General features: G+C 45.8%; 1 protein-coding gene and 1 pseudogene across 2 annotated transcripts; both read right to left on the bottom strand.

Moving 5' to 3' along the window:
• Positions 1-1,775: 1,775 nt before the first annotated feature.
• LOC311106257 (vomeronasal type-2 receptor 26-like) lies at positions 1,776-5,829 on the bottom strand (annotated as a pseudogene). The gene is made up of 5 exons: positions 5,803-5,829; positions 4,815-4,955; positions 2,647-3,338; positions 2,140-2,182; positions 1,776-1,813 (listed from the first exon to the last, which is right to left on the bottom strand). The product of its transcript is annotated as a vomeronasal type-2 receptor 26-like (transcript).
• Positions 5,830-12,066: 6,237 nt separating this feature from the next.
• Positions 12,067-15,314, bottom strand: LOC311105925 (extracellular calcium-sensing receptor-like; the record flags this gene model as incomplete). Its single annotated transcript, XM_084148161.1, has 6 exons — positions 12,067-12,968; positions 13,125-13,248; positions 13,433-13,657; positions 13,747-14,505; positions 14,646-14,934; positions 15,103-15,314. 6 exons carry the CDS (start codon positions 15,312-15,314, stop codon positions 12,067-12,069), a joined length of 2,511 nt encoding a protein of 836 aa, XP_084004287.1.
• Between the last annotated feature and the right edge of the window lie 697 nt (positions 15,315-16,011).

The raw sequence follows: 16,011 nt of genomic DNA, 5'->3' as shown, positions 1-16,011 counted from the left end.
ACCTACCATTAAAATTATAGACTGATAATTTCTTTGTCAGTGGGCAAACGTACAAAATCAGCAGGGGATCAAATAATTTTTTCCCTCACTGTAGGTTTATTGGAACAGTGAGAGACAGAATAACAACAAAAAAATCCAGAAAAACACATGTCAAAAATGTTATAAATTGATTTGCATTTTAATGAGGGAAATAAGTATTTGACCCCTCTGCAAAACATGACTTAGTACTTGGTGGCAAAACCCTTGTTGGCAATCACAGAGGTCAGACGTTTCCTGTAGTTGGCCACCAGGTTTGCACACATCTCAGGAGGGATTTTGTCCCACTCCTGTTTGCAGATCTTCTCCAAGTCATTAAGGTTTCGAGGCTGACGTTTGGCAACTCGAACCTTCAACTCCCTCCACAGATTTTCTATGGGATTAAGGTCTGGAGACTGGCTAGGCCACTCCAGGACCTTAAGGTGCTTCTTCTTGAGCCACTCCTTTGTTGCCTTGGCCGTGTGTTTTGGGTCATTGTCATGCTGGAATACCCATCCACGACCCATTTTCAATGCCCTGGCTGAGGGAAGGAGGTTCTCACCCAAGATTTGACGGTACATGGCCCCGTCCATCGTCACTTTGATGCGGTGAAGTTGTCCTGTCCCCTTAGCAGAAAAACACCCCCAAAGCATAATGTTTCCACCTCCACGTTTGACGGTGGGGATGGTGTTCTTGGGGTCATAGGCAGCATTCCTCCTCCTCCAAACACGGCGAGTTGAGTTGATGCCAAAGAGCTCCATTTTGGTCTCATCTGACCACAACACTTTCATGTTCATTGGCAAACTTCAGACGGGCCTGTATATGTGCTTTCTTGAGCAGGGGGACCTTGCGGGCACTGCAGGATTTCAGTCCTTCACGGCGTAGTGTGTTACCAATTGTTTTTTCTTGGTGACTATGGTCCCAGCTGCCTTGAGATCATTGACAAGATCCTCCTGTGTAGTTCTGGGCTGATTCCTCACCGTTCTCATGATCATCGCAACTCCACGAGGTGAGATCTTGCATGGAGCCCCAGGCCGAGGGAGATTGACAGTTATTTTGTGTTTCTTCCATTTGCGAATAATCGCACCAACTTGCAGCCCATTCCAGCCTTATGTAGGTCTACAATATTGTCCCTGACATCCTTGGAGAGCTCTTTTGTCTTGGCCATGGTGGAGAGTTTGGAATCTGATTGATTGATTGCTTCTGTGGACAGGTGTCTTTTATACAGGTAACAAACTGAGATTAGGAGCACTTCCTTTAAGAGTGTGCTCCTAATCTCAGCTCGTTACCTGTATAAAAGACACCTGGGAGACAGAAATCTTTCTGATTGAGAGGTGGTCAAATACTTATTTCCCTCATTAAAATGCAAATATATGTATAAAAAAATTTGACATGCGTTTTTCTGGATTTTTTTGTTGTTGTTATTCTGTCTCTCACTGTTCAAATACCTACCATTAAAATTATAGACTGATAATTTCTTTGTCAGTGGGCAAACATACAAAATCAGCAGGGGATCAAATACTTTTTTCCCTCACTGTCACATACACATGAGAAGTGTTCTCCCTGTTTATTTATTATTTCAGTTATAGTTAGTATTTTGTATTTTGCCTGTCAGCCTGTTTTTGGAGACTTATTTGCTCCGCCTTTCTTTTATCGTGATAAGTCTGTTATTTTGTATTCTGGCTTCGGGACCATCAGTAAAGATCCTTGTTTCACCATCTCTGCCTACTGCCTACTGTATAACCTGCACCATACCTGGGTCACACCTCACACCAGCCCTTACACTCATAAGTAGCTTCTTCATGGGCAAGAAACATATTGTTGTTGTTAAAATCAAGTATAGTAGTAGTAAGCTATCAAAGATGACCTCTGGTCCTCCTTCTCATCTTCACGCTCTCCCATAATAGGCTAGTATAAACTATATGTAATTTCTTCGGACTAATCAAAAACACATTTCAGAAAAAGCCTTTGACTCGCCTCCAGAACTGCCACCGTACACAGTTCAGCCATTGGTTAGGCACCACGATAAAAGGTTTTGATCAGCAAGACAGAGCAGGCCGGGGCTCTGGGTTGGAATATCCATTGCAGTTTATTTTTATTTTTATTTTTGTACCCTTATTTTACCAGATAAGTTGACGGAGAACACATTCTCGTTTACGGCAACAACCTGGGGAATAGTTACAGGGGAGAGGAAGGGGAGGAATGAGACAATTGGAAGCAGCCTAGTTTTATTTACACCATCCCAGCAGCGCAAAAGACTCGAGAAATAAGTTAATTTTCTTAGAAATATAACTGTGCCCTGTTCTTCTCCGAACATGCTCTTCGTATTGCCTAGCCTAAGGTATGGATAATTTGATTGAGACCACACTAAATAGCCTATAGGCACACTTAATATTGAGCGCAGGGTGGAGAATCAGAGATGAGGGGTGGCATCGGGCACACATGGAGATATAGCTTAATAAGCAACTCATTCTAAAAAATGTTGGAATGTTATCAATTACAAATAACATGAAAAAGTCCCCTGGACTAGATTTTAAAAAATACTAAAATACTAAAGCCTCCCCCTGACTGAAATGTAAAACATTTTCCTCTAGGTCCCAGTTCTGTACATTTCCAACAGTCCGTAATTACATTATTGTTTTTCTTTGTATTTATCTCTGCTTTCAGTAATATGAAACATTTAGGTGCAAATATACAGAAAAGCAACCCAAAGCTAGAGGTCAGAATAACAAAGATCTCCACAGCTACAGTGAACTTCCCAGGAGAGCTGACATAAGCTGGGATAAAGGTGATCCAGACTGCACAGAATATGAGCATGCTGAAGGTGATGAATTTGGCCTCATTGAAGTTATCAGGCAGCTTCCGAGCCAGAAAAGCCAGCACAAAGCACAAGAGAGCCAGGAGTCCTATATACCCCAACACAGCCCAGAAACCAATGGCTGAACCCACATCACACTCTAGAATGATCCTTTGCTTGTAGGTAGTGAGGTTTTTAACAGGGAAGGGAGGGGACAGGACCAACCACAGAGTGCATATCAAAGCCTGGACAAACGTGAAGGACACTACAGTCAATCTCTGCTGTGGAGGCCCAAACCATTTCATGACATTACTGTCTGGAATTGTAGCCCTGAAGGCCATCAACACCACTATTGTTTTCCCCAGAACACAAGAGATGCAGAGGACGAAGGTGATCCCAAACGCTGTGTGGCGCAGCATACAGGACCACTCAGAGGGCCGGCCAATGAAAGTAAGAGAACACAGAAAACACAGAGTCAAGGAGAAGAGCAGCAGGAAGCTGAGTGGTTGGCCCTGACGATGGGAGTCTCTTGGAAGTGAACGAAAACCAATGCCACCACTGTGGTTAAACACGCTCCGACCAATGAGATTGCAGCCAGGAGGATTCCCGTGATTTTGTCAAATGAGAGATATTCCACCTACTTCGGGACACAGCGACTCTTGTCTCCGTTTGACCAGTATTCCAGGGAACACCGTGTGCGTTCAGCTGAATCTACAAAGGAAAATGCTCATGTCACAACACTGATTTAATTATAATCAAGTAGCGTATTATATTCTAAAAGTGAACACGTATTCTACAGTTGATGTATCTTTTAGGTCAGTGGATTTGGTTAGTATCAGTCAGAGCCCGGCTACTAAGAGACGTATGCGGCTGCTAGGGGGCTCCCGGACCATTCATCTTAGGGTCCCCAAGAAGCTAGCGCTGGATGTAGTATCAGTTGTCTCACCTGTTAGGTTGATTATATCCCCAGCAGCACATACATGACAAACAGCAGATCTCTGCCTGGCGGAACCCTGGGAGGCAGCTGTCACTACACAGACCGAGGCCTCTGAAACACCAATACAACACCTGCTCACTCACTCCCTCTCTCTGGCTCTCTCTCTCTTTTCTCCTTCAGTCAAGTTATTAACCTCTTGGTCACACAATCATTCAATTCAATTCATTATCACATACACATTGTATGTGTCATCAGATTTCTCCCACCAATTAAAATATATTTAATCTAATTATCTGTATTCTCTAAAAGTACCTGCAACTGCTGCCATGTGTTACTGTGTACCTTTAACATTTACATTTATATTTACGTCATTTAGCAGCTCTTATCCAGAGCGACTTACAAATCGGTGCATTTACCTTATAGCTAGTGGGATAACCACTTTACAATATATATATCTATTTTTATTTTTTTTGGGGGGGTGGGGTAAGGGGGTGGTAGAAGGATTAATTTATCCTATCCCAGGTATTCCTTAAAGAGGTGGGGTTTCAATTGTCTCCGGAAGGTGGTGAGTGACTCCGCCGTCCTGTCGTCGTGAGGGAGCTTGTTCCACCATTGGGGTGCCAGAGCAGCGAACAGTTTTGACTGGGCTGAGCGGGAACTGTGCTTCCGCAGAGGTAGGGGGGCCAGCAGCCTAAAGGTGGATAAACGCAATGCCCTCGTTTGGGTGTAGGGACTGATCAGAGCCTGAAGGTACGGAGGTGCCGTTCCCCTCACAGCTCCGTAGGCAAGCACCATGGTCTTTAAGAGATGCCATGTGTTACTGTGTACCTTTAAGAGATGCCATGTGTTACTGTGTACCTTTAAGAGATGCCATGTGATACTGTGTACCTTTAAGAGATGCCATGTGTTACTGTGTACCTTTAAGAGATGCCATGTGTAACTGTGTACCTTTAAGAGATTCCATGTGTTACTGTGTACCTTTAAGAGATTGCCAACCCATGTTTTCTTTATCCTATTCATGGAAAACTGGTCTCCATTAGGGAGAGAGGCATCGTAATTCCTCACTGTGACAAACACAGTCTCTCCTGCCTGCTCTCTCTGCCATTTCACCAGCTCATAGGTGGCTGTGGGGTCTCTGTTCTCATCAAAATCAACTCTCTCCCCAGACTTCATGGTGAAGTTTACGTCTCGCAGGTAACTCAACACCTGCAAAAGAGTTAAAAGAATCACCATGTACTGACGTACACTGTCCCAGTAGGAGAACACTATTTGGTTCCAGATTTTAAAAAACGTTTGGGTTCCACGTAGAACCATCTGTGGAAAGGGTTTTACATGGAATCCAAAAAGATTCTACCTGGAACCAAAAAGGGTTCTTCGAAGGGTTCTCCTATGGGGACAGCCGAAGAACCCTTTTAGGTTCTAGATAGCAACTTTCTTCTAAGAGTGTAGAATTCATGTACTTTAGAAGTAAATCACAGACAGTGTCACCAGCAAAGCACCCCCACACCATCACACCTCCTCCTCCATGCTTTACGGTGGGAAATACACTAGCGGAGATCATCCGTTCACCAACACCGCGTCTCAAAAAGACACAGCGGTTGGAACCAAAAATCTCCAATTTGGACTCCAGACCAAAGGACAAATTTCCACCAGTCTAATGTCCTTTTTCATGTATCTTGGCCCAAGCAGGTCTCTTCTTATTATTGGTGTCCTTTAGTAGTGGTTTCTTTGCAGCAATTCGACCATGAAGGCCTGATTCACACAGTCCCCTCTGAACAGCTGATGTTGAGATGTGTCTGTTACTTGAACTCTGTGAAGCATTTATTTGGGCTGCAATCTCTGAGGCTGGAAACTCTAATGAACTTATCCTCTGCAGCAGAGGTAACTCTGGGTCTTCCATTCCTGTGGCGGTCCTCATGAGAGCCAGTTTCATCATAGCGCTTGATGGTTTTTGCGACAGCACTTGAAGAAACGTTCAAAGTTCTTTAAATGTTCCGTATTGACTGACCTTCATGTCTTAAAGTAATGATGGACTGTCGTTCTTGCCGTTCACGGCAGGCGAGGTGAGGTGAATAGTCATGCTGTACTTCGCTCCGCAGGTAATATGACACATTACATTACAATGGAACAATTTGATTAGTGTAATGTTAGCTAGCTACATAGTTGTATTTGTATCAAAGATAAAGGTGTAGTATAGAGTAACTATCGAGGTTAGCTAGCCAGCTACATTCGTTCGCAGCGACGCCGTTTTTCAAACAAAGTCAACACCGCAGCCATTGCTAGCTAGCCAACACTACCAGCTACCAGCTAGCAGTACTGAAGCAACTAAATACAATATCCTTTTAGCCAGCTACATTTGTTCGCAGCGACGCCGTTTTTCAAACAAAGTCATCACCGCAGCCATTGCTAGCTAGCCAACGCTACCAGCTAGCAGTACTATAGCAACTAAATACAATATAATTTTAGCCAGCTACATTCGTTCGCAGCGACGCCGTTTTTCAAACAAAGTCAACACAGCAGCCATTGCTAGCTAGCCAACACTACCAGCTAGCAGTACTGTAGCAGCTAAATACAATATCTTTGTGCTAGCTAGCCAACGTTTAATTATTGCTGCGTTATGAAAGGAACTAGACACGGACACAAATTATCTGTTTAGTGTGTTAACACACTATTGGTAGTTTGTTGTAACCAAGTATTGGTGCTAAACCGTGTGTTATTGGATGCTAGCATGCTAGTTAGCTATGGCGTCATAGTTAGCTAGCTGAATAAAGTAAGTTGAGTCTATTCCTTGAAACATTGAACCGCTGTAGTTTACAACAATTCTCATTTCTAAAGTAGAAGTTGGGAGAGTTTTATTCGGGTGTTTCAGTGAAACAATTATAGTTTCTGAGGTGGAAGTTGGGAGAGTTATATTTGGGAGTTGTGGTGAGGGAGGCCCCGCTCTCTCCTTTCCCAGATGTTTAGTTCATTTCATTCCGATCTCCTCTGCATTATTGTAGCCATTTGCTACAGCCTGTCAACTATGCCTCTGCCTATCCCTGTTCTCTCCTCTCCGCACAGGCTACACAAACGCCTCACACCGCGTGGCTGCTGCCTCTCTAACCTGGTGGTCCCTGCACGCACCACACACCTGGAGTTCCAGGTCTCAGGCAGCCTCTGGAACTGCCGTTCTGCTGCCAACAAGGCTGAATTCATCCCAGCCTATGCTACCCTCCAGTCCCTCGACTTCCTGGCGCTGACGGAAACATGGATTACCACTGAAAACACTGCTACTCCTACTGCTCTCTCCTCGTCTGACCATGTGTTCTCGCATACCCCGAGAGCATCTGGTCAGAGGGGTGGTGGCACAGGAATCCTCATCTCTCCCTCCCAAGTGGACATTCTCAATTTTTCCCCTAACCCATCTGTCTATCTCCTCATTTGAATTCCATGCTGTCACAGTCACTAGCCCATTTAAGCTTAATATCCTTGTCATCTATCGCCCTCCAGGTTCTCTTGGAGAGTTCATCAATGAGCTTGACGCCTTGATAAGTTCCTTTCCTGAGGATGGCTCACCCCTCACAGTTTTGGGGGATTTCAACCTCCCTACGTCTACATTTGACTCATTTCTCTCTGCCTCCTTCTTTCCACTCCTCTCCTCTTTTGACCTCACCCTCTCACCGTCCCCCCCTACTCACAAGGCAGGCAATACGCTTGACCTCATCTTTACTAGATGCTGCTCTTCTACTAATCTCACTGCAACTCCCCTCCATGTCTCCGACCACTACTTTGTATCCTTTTCTCTCTCACTCTCCTCCAACACTACTCACTCTGCCCCTACACAGATGGTAATGCGCCGCCGCAACCTTCGCTCTCTCTCTCCCACTACTCTCTCCTCTTCCATCCTATCATCTCTTCCCTCTGCTCAATCCTTCTCCCTCCAATCTCCTGATTCTGCCTCCTCAACCCTCCTCTCCTCCCTTTCTGCATCCTTTGACTCTCTGTGTCCCCTATCCTCCTGGCCGGCTCGGTCCTCCCCTCCAGCTCCGTGGCTTGATGACTCATTGCGAGCTCACAGAACAGAGCTCCGGGCAGCTGAGCGGAAATGGAAGAAAACTAGACTCTCTGCGGACCTGGCATCTTTTCACTCCCTCCTCTCTACATTTTCTTCATCTGTTTCTGCTGCTAAGGCCACTTTCTACCACTCTAAATTCCAAGCATCTGCCTCTAACCCTAGGAAGCTCTTTTTGCCACATTCTCCTCCCTCCCTGTGGATGACTTCGTCAACCACTTTGAAAAGAAGGTTGACGACATCCGATCCTCGTTTGTTAAGTCTAATGACACTGCTGGTCCTGCTCACACTGCCCTACCCTATGCTTTGACTTCTTTCTCCCCTCTCTCTCCAGATAAAATCTCGCGACTTGTGACTGCAGGCCGCCCAACAACCTGCCCGCTTGACCCCATCCCCTCCTCTCTTCTCCAGACCATCTCCGGTGACCTTCTCCCCTACCTCACCTCGCTGATCAACTCATCCTTGACCGCTGGCTATGTCCCTTCCGTCTTCAAGAGAGCGAGAGTTGCACCCCTTCTCAAAAAACCAACACTCGATCCCTCTGATGTCAACAACTACAGACCAGTATCCCTTCTTTCTTTTCTTTCCAAAACTATTGAGCGTGCCGTCTTTAGCCAACTCTCTTGCTATCTCTCTCAGAATGACCTTCTTGATCCAAACCAGTCAGGTTTCAGGACTGGTCATTCAACTGAGACTGCTCTTCTCTGTGTCACGGAGGCTCTCCGCACTGCTAAAGCTAACTCTCTCTCCTCTGCTCTTGTCCTTCTAGACCTGTCTGCTGCCTTTGATACTGTGAACCATCAGATCCTCCTCTCCACCCTCTCCGAGCTGGGCATCTCCGGCGCGGCTCACTCTTGGATTGCGTCCTACCTGACCGGTCGCTCCTACCAAGTGGCGTGGCGAGAAGCTGTCTCCGCACCACGTGCTCTCACCACTGGTGTCCCCCAGGGCTCAGTTCTAGGCCCTCTCCTATTCTCGCTATACACCAAGTCACTTGGCTCTGTCATATCCTCACATGGCCTCTCCTATCATTGCTACGCTGACGATACACAACTAATCTTCTCCTTTCCCCCTTCTGATAACCAGGTGGCAAATCGCATCTCTGCATGTCTGGCAGACATATCAGTATGGATGACGGATCACCACCTCAAGCTGAACCTTGGCAAGACGGAGCTGCTCTTCCTCCCGGGGAAGGACTGCCCGTTCCATGATCTCGCCATCACGGTTGACAACTCCGTTGTGTCCTCCTCCCAGAGTGCGAAGAGCCTTGGCGTGACCCTGGACAACACCCTGTCGTTCTCCGCTAACATCAAGGTGGTGACCCGATCCTGCAGGTTCATGCTCTACAACATTCGGAGAGTACGATCCTGCCTTACACAGGAAGCGGCACAGGTCCTAATCCAGGCACTTGTCATCTCCCGTCTGGATTACTGCAACTCGCTGTTGGCTGGGCTCCCTGCCTGTGCCATTAAACCCCTACAACTCATCCAGAATGCCGCAGCCCGTCTGGTGTTCAACCTTCCCAAGTTCTCTCACGTCACCCCGCTCCTCCGCACACTCCACTGGCTTCCAGTTGAAGCTCGCATCTGTTATAAGACCATGGTGCTTGCCTATGGAGCTGTGAGGGGAACGGCACCTCCGTACCTTCAGGCTCTGATCAGTCCCTACACCCAAACGAGGGCATTGCGTTCATCCACCTCTGGCCTGCTGGCTCCCCTTCCTCTGCGGAAGCATAGTTCCCGCTCAGCCCAGTCAAAACTGTTCGCTGCTCTGGCACCCCAATGGTGGAACAAGCTCCCTCACGACGCCAGGACAGCGGAGTCACTCACCACCTTCCGGAGACACTTGAAACCCCACCTCTTTAAGGAATACCTGGTATAGGATAAAGTAATCCTTCTACCCCCCCCCCCCCCCCCCCCTAAAAAAATAAATACATTGTAAAGTGGTTATCCCACTGGCTATAGGGTGAATGCACCAATTTGTAAGTCGCTTTGGATAAGAGCGTCTGCTAAATGACGTAAATGTAAATGTAATGTAAATGTTATATGGACTTGGTCTTTTCCCAAATAGGGCTATCTTCTGTATACCCCCCCACACCTTGTCACAACACAACTGATTGGCTCAAATGCATTAAGAAGGAAATAAATTCCACAAATTACGTTTTTAGAAGGCACACTTGTTAATTGAAATGCATTCCAGGGGTCTACCTCATGAAGCTGGTTGAGAGAATGCCAAGAGTGTGCAAAGCTGTCATCAAGGCAAAGGGTGGCTATTTGAAGAATCTCTAAATATAAAATATATTTTGATTTGTTTAACACTTATTTGGTTACTACATGATTCCATATGTGTTATTTCATAGTTTTGATGTCTTCACTATTATTCTACAATGTAGAAAATAGTAAAAATAAAGAAAAACCCTTTAATGAGTATGTGTTCTAAAACTTTTGACCGGTAGTGTAAGTTTGACCAATGTTGTTAAACACATTGTCCTAGTGACGGATAACGAATACAGGTTGTGTGTGTTCTTTGTGTATTTGGGGACCGCTAATGCCAGCATATACAGGTGGATGAAGGTGTCAAATTCAAGTCCTTTGTCTGTATAGTTGGTTTCATTTAGGTGGTGTCTCTAATATGGAGTAGGGTCGTTCCACGAAATGAGTCCCTTTTGCGTCCCTTTGATATTTTAAGTAGAAATTGTGCACCAATATTGAATTTTAAAAGCCTGTTTTATTAAATGAATCAGATTTTAGTTTTTAAACCCTAGTTATTTTGTTGTTTTGACAAAGTCATTTCTGAAGATTATTATTTATTAATGTGATTTTTTATTTAAAAAATAAAAAACTGTCCCTCATTTTAAGGTCAACCCTGTTACGTAAACTCAACTTTCGTTTTAATTTAGTGAAACTATTCCTTTTAAAATATTTTTTGGAACATCTATTAGTCAAATCACAGTGTAAAGATTTGGCATGGGTCCTCAGATCCTCAAAAAGTTATACAGCTGCACCATCGAGAGCATCCTGACTGGTTGCATCACCGCCTGGTATGGCAACTGCTCGGCCTCCGACCGCAAGGCACTACAGAGGGTAGTGCGTACGGCCCAGTACATCACTGGGGCCAAGCTTCCTGCCATCCAGGACCTCTATACCAGGCGGTGTCAGAGGAAGGCCCTCAAAATTGTCAAAGACTCCAGCCACCCTAGTCATAGACTGTTCTCTCTGCTACCGCACGGCAAGCGGTACCGGAGCACCAAGTCTAGGTCCAAAAGGCTTCTCAACAGCTTCTACCTCCAAGCCATAAGACTCCTGAACAGCTAATCATGGCTACGCAGACTATTTGCACCCCAACCCTTCTTTTCACGCTGCTGCTACTCTGTTAATGATTTATGCATAGTCACTTTAACTCTACCCACATGTACATATTACCTCAACTACCTCAACTAGCCGGTGACCCCGCACATTGACTCTGCACCGGTACCCCCCTGTATATAGCCTCCCTACTGTTATTTTATTTTAACTTCTGCTCTTTTTTTCTAAACACTTTTTTTAGTTGTTGTTTTATTTTACTTTTATATGAAGAAATACATGCATTGTTGGTTAAGGGCTGTAAGTAAGCATTTCAGTAAGTCTACACCTGTTGTATTCGGCGCATGTGGCAAATAAAATTAGATTTGATTTGATTTGAAAAGCAGTTGAGGTGGTTCTACTCTTTCTTTCATTTTCTGGTGTTTTGTGGTGGAAAACTGAGTTGCCCATAGCAACAACCCTGTTGGCCATAGATAGACAAGCTAGAAACGTTTTAACAGATTAATTTCTCCAGGCGCATCCCTCAGATTTTTTACCAAAACTGAGGCGGGGAGTTGGCTTTGTAATTGTTTCAATTCAGGACTCTAACTTTCATAGGCACTGACTATAGTTTATTTTATTTTATTTTAACCTCTTGAGATGGGACAACATGTTTTTTTATTAAATTGAACATGTGCGCTTCGTGACAGAATGTTAAAATCAGGTGAAATCAAACTTTTGTTTTCACCAAGTTACACTACCCAAAAGGGACTCACTTTGTGGAAAGACCCAGTAGCATATTTGCCAGAATAAGGACATGCCATTTGCTTGTGTGTCTTTCACTTGCAGTGGGGTGCTTGTACTGTATGTTGACAGAATAGCACTGAAGCTTAACGCATTCCCAATTCCATTTATTACTTGATCAAGCAGAGCAGCACATGGAAAGATTTTAGGAAAAATGATCATTACAGTACATTGCATGTTTTTATTTCATTTTCCCCATCATGTGTTTCTTGGTATTTAGCTCAGGTTTAAACAGGATTATATAACATTTAGGTGCAAATAAACAGAAAAGCAACCCATAACTAGAGGCCAGAATAGCAAATATCTCCACAGCTACAGTGAACTTCCCAGGAGAGCTGACATAAGCTGGGATAAAGGTGATCCAGACTGCACAGAATATGAGCATGCTGAAGGTGATGAATTTGGCCTCATTGAAGTTATCAGGCAGCTTTCGAGCCAGAAAAGCCAGCACAAAGCACAAGAGAGCCAGGAGTCCTATATACCCCAACACAGCCCAGAAACCAATGGCTGAACCCACATCACACTCTAGAATGATCTTTTCCTTATAGGTCTTCATATTCTTGTAGGGGAAAGGAGGGGAGACTGTTAACCAGAGAACACAGATCAGGACCTGTATGAGAGTGAAAGCCAGAACACTGAGTCTCTGCTGTGGAGGCCCAAACCATTTCATGACATTACTGTCTGGAAGTGTAGCCCTGAAGGCCATCAACACCACTATTGTTTTCCCCAGAACACAAGAGATGCAGAGGACGAAGGTGATCCCAAACGCTGTGTGGCGCAGCATACAGGACCACTCAGAGGGCCGGCCAATGAAAGTAAGAGAACACAGAAAACACAGAGTCAAGGAGAAGAGCAGCAGGAAGCTCAGCTCAGAGTTGTTGGCCCTGACGATGGGAGTGTCCTTCTTTATCAAGAAGAGAATAGCCACAAGCACAGCTAGAAACACTCCAAACAAGGAGAAAAGCATAAGTACTATCCCCATGACCTCAGTAAAGGTCAGGAACTCAATAGCCTTTAATATACACATGTCTCTGCCAGGATTTGACCAGTACTCCTCAGGGCAGTGTACGCAGCCATTAGAATCTGAAAGGAAATCATGAATAGGAGTAAAATAGAAGACATGATGTCATAATCTAGACATTACATTGACCAAGGAATGAACCCTGAAAAACTGGATTAGGACACACAGTGCGCAATTTGTATAAGTTCTGTGTAGGTTGATTGTTGGGATTGTGGTACCTGTAGCGTTGCTGATCTCTCCCTCTGCACATGGGATACAGTCATAACAGCAGACAGGCTTTCCTTTCTGTGCAGCCTTACGAGTGCCTGGGGGACAGCTCTCACTGCACACTGACACGGGCATCTTTAGGGGACAGAGAGCATACACGGTTTACTCTAAATGTTACACGTTTTACTCCAGCAGGGTTCTCGAACCAGCAACCTTTTTAGTTACTGGCCCAACGCTCTAACCGGTAAGCTTCTTTTATTCAGAAACGTTTGTGTTTGTAAACAATTTGTTTTAACCTGGGAGCAGCTATTTACTGTACCTGATGCCCCCCAGGCCACATGATGTCCTCTGTCCTGAGGACAAACTGTTGTCCAGGGGGTAGGGAGGCATCATAGTAACCCACTGGTTTAAACTGGACGCTTCCGTCTGCCCCTCTGGCCCAGTTCACCACCTCATACACGGCTGCTGCAGCACCTGTACTGTCAAACCACACCTGGTCCCCCGTCTTTATAGTGAAATTCACCTGCTTCAGAGACTCCACTACCTGGACAAAGGAAAAAAAAGTACCCGTTTTTATTTTCAGTTACACTGGCGGTGAGGAATAGAGAATAGTGGAAGTGTAGTTGCTGTTACCTGCCAAGGTTCAGTTTTCACATTTTGATCACATCTGCGTTCCGCTTTGCACTTCAGCAAGATGTGCAGAGAGTGGGCCACTGCATATATGGCTTTATAGATATTACTAGAGTATCTGAGCTCTTCCACATCTGCATTATAACCTCTCAGCTCCATCAGATCCTGACTCTCACTACAAGGCCTACTCAGCGTTGCATTCTCCTGGTGGCTTGTCTCTGTGCATTGAAATGCCGTCTCCCAGAACTGCTTTGTCACAAAGTCGAAGAAGCCGCTAATGTTGGTCTTCTGGACAGCAAAACCCAGTGAACCCCCCAGCACACTGTAGCTAGTAGGGGTGACCAGGCTGTCTGCAGTGATCCAGGCCTCCACACCAATAAACTGCAGGCCGGTGATGTTCTGCAGACTGAGCTGCTCCAGCAGGTTGTTCATCTCCACGTGGGCCAGAAAGCCTACGATCACCCTGGCCGTCCCCGCTCGGATCACATCCACAACCTTTAACAGCTTCCCTAGCTCCGTCCGGCTGAACTTCTCTGAGTATTCCACACAGACGCCCTCCTCCTGGGCTGCAGCCAGGAAGATAGCCATGCCGTTATTACCGTAGTCACTATCACTATTGACCGCTCCCACCCAGCTCCAGCCAAAGTACTTGACCAGCTGGGCCAGGGCTCTGCTCTGATAGAGGTCACTGGCGATGGTTCTGAAGAAAGAAGGGTACTCCTTCCTGCTGCTTAGGCACTCGCATGTGGCAGAGTGGCTGATCTACAGAAGAGAGAGAGAGAGAGGACGAGAGAGAAAGGGAGAGAGACAGAGAGAGAAAGAGACGGAAGTGAACACACTAAAAACAAGATTGACTTAAATTCTCATATAATGTCAATAGCTTCTCCTATAGGGCCTCTTACCACAGGTATTTGGAATGGGCCTGTGGTGCGTGACATCACTATGGTGGAGGAGGACTCTGACTCTCCGATGATGGCGTGGACTGCTGATTGGCCAGAGCAGGTCTTTCCCACCGTCCTCTCATGACCGTTCATCAGGGCCATGGCCGCACGCATGGAGGACAGAGTCGAGCCGCAGTTGTCATAGATACGATATCCAATAGAGACATTCGGAAGCAGAATGTCACTGTTGTTGATCTCCTCGATGGCAAAGATCATGGTCTGAGCAAATCGGAACTCTCTGAGGTTTACACTAGAGGAAGATAAAGAAAAATATGAGTTAAAGTCATACAAATCATGAGCATACAACCACAAAAGTGGTGGTTATTTTTGTTTTTTATTTTTTTACATTTCCCCCTCAAAATGAAATAATAATAAAATAGCCAAATATTCAATAAACTGTAACCAAAGAGGAGCTTACCTGGAGCAGGTGAGAGGAGGTGGTGTTTCTGTGAAGGAGAGCGGGGGCTCTGTGATTTTGCTGTGGATGGAGAAGGCTCCTCCTATAGTCACGTCTCCTTCCTTGGACAGCAGAGGGAACTCTGGGCTCCCCAGTATCCGACAGAGAGACTCCTCTCCCTCTGCCCCAAAGTCTCCTAACACCCCCAACACTACCACCCAGAGCAGCGGCATCACACACTCTCAAACACACTCTGAGGGGGTTCACTCCCTGACCTGAGACCTGAGCAGAATCCTACATTGAGTTTTATACTCACACAGACAGCTGCAGGGCATGGTGGACTAAAGTTATCCAATCAGAGACAAACGTGATGGGACGGTCTCTACGGGCCACTGTGGATATTTGTAATAATGTATCATCACCAAACAGCTTCAAAGACAGGATGACCGGATGACATTTTAGGGCATGAGGGACATCATCAGCTATATATTATATTAAATTACACTATCCTGTATGTCAAGAGCATAATGAAGGGGTATGTCCTGTCTCCCAGTTTGGCCATAACTGTGTGATAGGGCTCCAGGGCTTCAACTGTGTGGTAGAGCTCCAGGGCTTCAGCTGTCTGGTAGAGCTCCAGGGCTTCAGCTGTGTGGTAGAAATTCAGGGCTTCAGCTGTCTGGTAGAGCTCCAGGGCTTCAGCTGTTTGGTAGAGCTCCAAGGCTTCAGCTGTGTGGTAGAGCTCCAGGGCTTCAGCTGTCTGGTAGAGCTCCAGGGCTTTAGCTGTGTGGTAGAGCTCCAGGGCTTCAGCTGTGTGGTAGAGCTCCAGGGCTTCAGCTGTGTGGTAGAGCTCCATGACTTCAGCTGTGTAGTAGAGCTCCAGGGCTTCAGCTGTGTGATAGAGTTCCAGGGAATCAGCTGTGTGGTAGAGCT

This window comes from Coregonus lavaretus (assembly GCF_964263955.1).
Source record: "Coregonus lavaretus genome assembly, chromosome: 30".
NCBI classification, from domain to species: domain Eukaryota; kingdom Metazoa; phylum Chordata; class Actinopteri; order Salmoniformes; family Salmonidae; genus Coregonus; species Coregonus lavaretus.
This window is presented reverse-complemented; position numbering and strand designations above follow the sequence as displayed.